This window comes from Morone saxatilis, unplaced genomic scaffold (genome assembly GCF_004916995.1).
Source record: "Morone saxatilis isolate NCDOM2014 unplaced genomic scaffold, NCSU_SB_2.0 Contig3, whole genome shotgun sequence".
Taxonomy (NCBI): Eukaryota; Metazoa; Chordata; class Actinopteri; family Moronidae; genus Morone; species Morone saxatilis.
This window is the reverse complement of record NW_023339873.1, coordinates 6870014-6877855: the sequence shown is the minus strand read 5'-3', so window position 1 is coordinate 6877855 and position 7842 is coordinate 6870014. Positions and strand designations below refer to the sequence as shown.

At 42.2% G+C, this 7842-nt stretch overlaps 1 protein-coding gene across 1 annotated transcript; it reads left to right on the top strand.

Moving 5' to 3' along the window:
• Positions 1–151: 151 nt before the first annotated feature.
• Positions 152–6507, top strand: tmem62 (transmembrane protein 62; the record flags this gene model as incomplete). Its single annotated transcript, XM_035673301.1, is given in 11 exon segments — positions 152–289; positions 827–872; positions 1361–1502; positions 1844–1968; positions 2299–2421; positions 3018–3173; positions 3703–3862; positions 4130–4328; positions 4548–4643; positions 5241–5359; positions 6156–6507. Coding segments are annotated over 11 exon segments (1625 nt in total), but the record flags the coding sequence as incomplete, so codon positions are not given.
• Positions 6508–7842: the final 1335 nt, after the last annotated feature.

Sequence of the window (7842 nt, the reverse complement as noted above, 5' to 3'; positions counted from 1 at the left end):
CCCCCCCCCCCCCCCCCTCCTTCACACACACACACCTTATAACTACTTTAAACAAAAGTCCTTGTATTGTAAGGAAGCCGGACTGGGTGTGGGCCTCCTTCGCGTGGCTTCCTAGATGTATTTCTCAGCCGCATCCTCTTCCACTCCGCAGGGGATCTGACAGATGCCAAAACGGAGAGCAAGGTGGGCTCCCTGCAGCACGAGGTGGAGTGGCAGGCCTACCACAACGTCCTGAAGAGGTCACGCGTGATGGAGCGCACCAGGTGGATAGACATCCGCGGAAATCACGGTGACTGAACTCACTGGTTACGGTTGACTCAGAGCGAGGGAGTGTACAATTAGGACTTTCTGAAGAATCCATTAACTGTCGTGCATTTTAGTACAGGAAAACCCTCCCTTTTCTTTTTTCTTCACTGCTGCTTCTCCCTCTGTTATTGGACCGTAAGCTCTTAGATGTGAAACAAGATAGCCTTGCTTTCCAACTGTCCAAGAAAAAAAGAAATTAGAAAGCCAGTTATTGGGTTTGTTTCTCTGATAGCTGTTATTGATTGCAGTTGTTGACGTCCGTCCTGTCAGTTTTATCTGTTGGCGTCTACGTAACAGCAGATATTGTTCGATATCTCTCCGTGACACGAAAAGGGGGAGAAATCTGATTCCTGGATTCAATTTGTGTCGCTCCCCTGGGGAGTTTCTTCATCAAACATTCTGGTCCTTAGCAGTAAATCTTAAAAGCTGTCGTCCTTGTCACTTCTCTCTCTTTTTTTTTTTTACTTCTCCTTTTACATTCTGCTTAATCTCACTGTTTTTTTCCGTTTTCTCCTAACAGATGCCTTCAATATTATGTCGCTGGACAGCATCAACAACTATTACCGGTCAGTATGGAAAGGTCAATACTACAGAGCTTGCCTGATTCACAGTCCTACTCCCGCATGTCTTTATATGAGCGTATGAAGTTGATCAGAGCACATAGTAACTTCACTGCCTCTGAAACATGAGTAGCTGCAGACCTACAATACTCCGAGCTGCTGTCTGAGCTCCTCTGAGGACCAAAATAGAAGCAGAATGTACACATGATCAGACCGACTCTTTCTCCCTCGTATTTTGACACAAACGATGTTTTATGCGACATCGTTACCTCCGTTAATGCTGATTGATCTTTCGTCTCCGCGAATATCCCTTAATGTTGCGGCCATCCTCTGCGAGAGACAGTCTGCCTCCTGTACGAGCCTGATTTATTTATTTAAAATGCATTCAATTATCCCAGGACCCTATTAGGATTGGAACTGCTGGCTCCATCCCAGACCACGGTATCTTGTTGCTCACGTTGACTCTTTTTTATTCTCTTCCAATCCCTCTCTAGGAAGTACTCGGCTAATCAGAAAGTCGGCTCTTTCCACTACGTTCACAAAACTCCCTTTGGCAACTACTCTTTTGTCTGTGCGGATGCCACCCTGACTCCAGGACCCAAGAGGCCGTACAATTTCTTTGGTATTCTCAACCAGGTACGGCCGTCGCCCACCTTCTCTTGATAGAACATAAACGTTCGCTGAATTTGTGGCAAACTCCAGAAAGCCGAGAAGCTTTACTTTTAAAGATTGGAGGAGATTTGATTTAGGATTGTGGCTATTACTAATTTATCAAAGAAAAAAGCAAATAGAAGGTTGTACTGACATATATAACGTATATAATACAGTACTTTAAATGGTAAACAGTGCTGTAAACATGTTTCGCAATCACTGTCTTCATAGGAATAAATGATAATAACATATAAATAAAGCACTTACACATTGTAGATGATGAGATATAAGGGAACATAAATGTTTTTTCCTCAATACATACACAGACTCAGATGGACTTGCTGGACACGTTCAGAGCTGAGAGTCTGAAAAGCAACCAGTCGATCTGGTTTGGCCACTACACCACATCCACCGTTGTCTCCCCTTCTCCGGGAGTTCGGGACATGATGAGGTTAGAAAATACTGCTGTTAGAAGCTAAACCAGTAAAGCAGCTAAACTGGGTGTGTAAATGCCTATTTGTCTTTCAAGTCATTGTGCAAACATTCAAGAGCCTGCTGTTTTTGACCTTCAGGCAAGATGTTTATCAGAAAAGGCTGCTGGTTTTAAATTCCTCCTGTTAAAATATATTAAAATCAAAGTCATAGTGTGATGGTTACATGTGACATGATAGAGATTTTCTTTTTTTAGATGCATTTTCAGCAATATTATAAATGTTGTCGAGCAGTTGTTGGTATATTATGACAACGTTATTACAGTTTTTTTTACATTCTTGTGTCTTAGATCTGCAGTTGCCTATTTGTGTGGCCACCTGCACACACTGGGCGGCCTGATGCCCGTCCTCCACAGCCGACATCCCCAAGGCACCCTGGAGCTGGAGCTGGGTGACTGGATGGACAACCGCCGGTACGGAAAACAACAGGATCACAAAATATCTCCTCATTATTTGGTTTTTATCCCACCGCAGAAATAAAGAATTACACAGCCGTATCTGCAAGTCTTTAAAAGTAAAAGCAATTGGAAGGTATTAAAAGGTCTAAAATTGTTCTTTCCTGCCATAGCAACTAATGTCAGTTGTGTTTGCATCTGATTGCGGGCTGTCAGGAGACATCACACGCCTATAAACTACTAAAAGAGGGCTTGTTTGGACAGCAGATTATGCACACAGGAGGCTGTTTAATCACTTGTTGTCGCTGCCGTTAGCTACAGTAACTAGGAAGCTCATCAACTCATAATGGGCGAGTGTCAATTTTAGCGAAACCTGACATTAACATAAACGAGTTAATCGTTTTTTTATCCGGATCCAGCTTGCGTTAATTTAATTAATTGTATCATTAGGAATCATTGTTTTATACTGTTTGGAAGTACTGTAATTCTGGGCCACATCATGCTGGTTATGGCCAGTATATAAATTGCATTCTGTGTGGTATTAAAAGGTCTTAAAAAGTTAAATTTCGCTTTGGTGAACTTTGCAGAAACCCCAGTTTCACATCTGTCTCCAGGTACAGGGTTCTGGCCTTTGACCACGACCTGCTGAGTTTCTCTGACCTGAGGTTTGAGCAGTGGCCTGCAGTGCTCATTACCAACCCCAAGGACGCGCAGTACCTTCATCCCGGAGTGGAGCCGCTGGGTCGAATACGGAGATCGACACACATCAGGTGTCTGTTCTGTGTGTGCTCACCGTTTGTTGAACCATAAAAATCTCCACAACCTGCCCGTGTTGCATAATATAACCAGCTTGCAATGTTGTTTTTTTACGTCACTGTTAAGTAAATTAGGGATCTCTGCCTAGGAAGTTATGCTTTTGGTTTTGTTGTGTGTTTGATTGCTACTGTCTGTCTAAAAAATCTAGTTTTAAGTGTAATTTGGTAGAAATTTAGGTCATAGCCATTTAGCCATAGCCATATAGTCATAGTTAGATAGATCTGGATCTACAGATCTTTTAAATGATTTGTTAACATTAGAAGCTATTTCTCATGAACTAGTGCACTTATTTAAATGGGAATAACAAGCACATATACCCTGTACATTTCTAACATGAAATCTGAATACAGAATTTTCAAACATTTTCATTTCTTTTGGCAGATTTCTCATAAATTGCGTTTCACTGGGCACCACGTAATCACAATAACACTACCTTTATGTAATTTAAAATATTAAAACATTAATTTTCTTGGTCCTCAACAGAATCTTGGCCTTCTCCGAGGCTCCAATCACAGCAGTGCATGTGAGTGTGGACGGGGAACCTCTGGGGAAAGGCCACTCTGCCGGAGGTCCTCTGTACGTGCTGCTGTGGGATCCGTCTCTCTACCTCACTGGACTGCACACCATCAGAGTTAAAGTGGAGGTCACTACATTCATTTATCTTCCACTTAAAGTGAAAAGTGTTCAGAGACTTTTAAATATTGCATAGCTCTGGATTAAATTTAGTAGGCTTGTTTGCTCCAATTGAATCATGAGAGTCTAGGCACTGTGGCTTTGACGCACCACTTACTATTGATTACTGGCAGAGCTGCCAATCCCACTATTATGCAGACTTTCATGTGCTCTTCCTTATATTTGTAGACGTATTTGCTCCTCCTCTTATCTTTTCCTGTGTCTGTGTGTGAGTTAGGACGCGGCAGGCCGGTCGTCGGTGCGGGAGCAGCACTTTACTCTGGAGGACGACCTGACTCCTAGCTTTGGTTTCGTGCAGTCCTTCATCCTCCTCACAGATCATTACATCCTGGGCCGAGTGGTTTTCATATTTATGATGCTGCTGAATGTCGGCGTGCTGCTGGCCTTCAGGTTCCTGCGTGTTCCCCCCGGGAGAGGTGAGCTGTCACTGGCCGCCCCGCGAACCAATACATCATCATAACCTAATTTAAAATACAGGCAACTGAAGTGCAGTGTACTCTTTGCTCTGGGTGCGACACAAGCACAAGAATTTATCATGTTTGCATTGCCATATAGGTGTCAGTAATTATTTAAATAACAATAATTATTCTGTTTTTTATCCATTCATACATTTTTGTTTGGTTTATCATCTACAGGATTGACCTCTCAAGCCTGTATGTCGCTCCATCTGGTCAGTACAATGGACACCTTCTACTACTCGCTGCTGCTGTTCAACCTGTGTACAGCGTTAGGTGGGTTAAAATAGTATTGCAATAGTAAATCTACACCATATCTGTGAATTAAAGACTACATAATATAGCTCTTATAGTAACAGGCAAACATACATAGGCACCTATAAGATATCTCTGTAAACATGCTGGTTTACTTCACAACATTTCCTTGTCATTGGTGTGAATACTAGAAGCTCTGCAAATTAAAAAACAAGCCAGTCTATTTATATTTTTATATGCGAGGTGTGGATTAACACAGAAAAGAGTCATAAAGTGTTTTAAATTAAATTAAACTACTGACAGGAAATTACTCTCGCTTGGTTTTGTTTCTATTATTATTTATTATTTCCTGTTACCTGCATCCTTTGATAAGAGCTGACAAGAGAGATTGAGACTGAATTACAGAGAAATGATACCACTCACATACCTTACTGTAGTCTGTGCATGTTTACTTACCCGTACGGCACAAACTTGGTAAAAAGGTTTCACATCGCTGTGCTTATTGGTATTATTCGACTTTTAAAGCCAGCAGTGCAGTTTCCTTCAGAAATAGCCTTCTATAGTCTTACATCTGTTTCTGCATAAATAGCTCCCATGTTTCCGCCTGTCTTCCCTCAGGTCCATGGTTCATAGGAGAGCTGATAGACGGCCATAGTGGGGCCTGCTTCGCCTTTGGGGTGTTCGTTGATGGGCACTTCCTGGAGGGCAGTCTCACTTACGTTGTTGGAGTTGTGCAAGTAAGAAAATGTATTTTATTCAACACGTCTAAATCTCAGTAGTGTCTGTACAAGAGCAAGACCTTCTGCAGATATGCTTAGTGTGTGTAATAGCTGCGTACATAAGTTATAACTTCACCTTTCACTAACTTAAAGCAACTAAAATCAATGCTTCTTATTAGCAAAAGGTCACACGACTAGTGCCCTCTGTTCCATGGAGCTTTCAGCTTTACTGTTTTGGTTTGCTCTCATAGTGTTTTCGGCCACAGCAGGCAGCTGTTTTCATCACAAAAGCCCTAAAAACCAACTGTACGCTACCTACCCAGCACCAAACCGTAGACAGACACAGGTAGTGACTGACTGGTGAACACAGTGGTGCATTTAGCAGCTAAAGAGTCAGATATTTCCATCAGGAGTTGGTAGAGACCTCATCCAGTGGCCAGAAAAACAACACCAAACACCCAAAAAGTGTTAATCTTGCAGCTTTACGCCCATTTTGGCACATAAATCATATTTTTAATTATAATTTTTAGCTTAATATGTTCCACAGACCTACTAGTGTCTTTTTGCAATTTCACAACACACAAATATATATATACAATATTCTTAAAACACTGAATACCTTTTAACTATAATACTAAAAAGTTAATTAAACTGTCCACATGGAAAAATCTTGAGTTTGTGTGCACTGTCTTCATTTTAAGGTCACAAGCCAGACAGATGAACCGCCGCCTTACACCGACCTGCATATCATAATTATCCTCATCTTATTTTAAGGACTAATCACATTAAACCGGACTCATTTCCTCTCCGCCAGATCCTGTTCTTCAACATGCCCCTCACCTCTTATCTGTGCTGGAGCCTCCACCACCGTTGCCGTGGCAACACCTTCCAATCCCACTTCCTGCGGCCGGGCTGCCGCTGGCGGACTCTGGCGGTTCACCTCTTCATGCTGCTGCTGCTCACTTGGCAGGCCCACTCCTGCTACTTTCTCCTGGAGACCTACGGCCTCATAGCCTTCTTCCTGTCCCCTGTCCGCACATGGGCGTTCGGGCTCAGTCTGCTATTGGTCTACCGCGCCTGGACTGGCCCCGCCCCTCTCCTCCGCGACAACAGCAAGGGCGTCTCTCCCTCTTGACAGTAATTGCACTGCACCGCCACCATTCTTCCCCCCCCCAATAGCGTCAACAATTCTGAACTATGTGCAAACTCTGCTGTTCACTCTTGATATGTTTGTCTTTCTAACTTGCACTGACTCCACGCCCACCACTGACGGGACGCCTGAAGAATGTCCCTTTTCAGTGCAGGTACACAACATGAAAGGAAAAACACTCAAATACAATCGGAAAGGAAAAATAAATAAAAAAACAGAAGTACTGGTTACTTCATTTCACCACAATCTATAACACATTCATTTTTGTTTAGTTTGGTTTTTTATTAACCGCCACGCATCTCGACTGTTGGACGTGTATCTATTTTTTTTTTAGTTCACTGAGCTACTTTGATATAAAAAACATTGTCCTGAATTTTACCTGGGACCAGCCTATTGTTCGAGTGCTCACAATTCCTGAGAAACAAACAGCTGCTTCCTGTAGTCACATTTGAAGGAGCACATAGAGTCGGGCCGACTTCTTTTTTGACATGACTGTTCGTATTTTAGTACGTTTTATAGTGGCAGTTTTGTGCAATGCTAATCACTTTTATTTAAAAACAGCTTTCAATCATTAACTGCTTGTACACGGCTCAACTACAGTATTGATTGATTTTGCGTTTCCTTCCTTTGATTCACTGTAAATATGTAGAACAAACTCGGAAAAACTAGTGATCGTCTAGGTTGGCGGTACCTGTGTCGTCCTTCACCAAAGTTACTGTACTACACGGGGAAGTTAAGGGAAAAGCTTAGAGTATACAAGTGATGCCGTACACCTTTCTTATCCACATGATAAGTGTGTCAGAAGGGTTAAAACCATGATCATTTTGCGCATCCAGCCTTCATTAGTGAATGAAATATCATTTTCCAGGAGAAAGAATAAAAGTGAAATCTTTTCTTATTCATCCTTTGGCATGGTGAAGTTGGAATTGGCCAAGGCAACACTTCCAAAAAGTCAAAGCCTCAAGTAAATGAGTCGCTTAAACCACAAGAGATACAGGCTCTAATATGTCAAAAGCTGCGGCCACACATTGGACTAGTCCCTCACATAGTTTAAATAGGCGATTTTACCCCTCAATGTATCCAAGGTGTTTTATTTTTTTTTTCACTGTACACATTGCTATGAATATCGCCAGAAAATGTGCTGCACCGGTGCTTTACAATAACATCATATTAAGTAAACAAATACTATCTATAAACAGGATAGTGGAGTGATGTACTGTGAAGTGGCTTGGAAAGGAGGGAGAGAGGAAAGAAGGAAGGGGCTGCTGGTCCCGGGAATAATTGTTTAGGTTTTGGGTGGGAAAAACATAGAAGACAGCCAAAATATATCTGTGAGTCAGCTCAAGGCGGG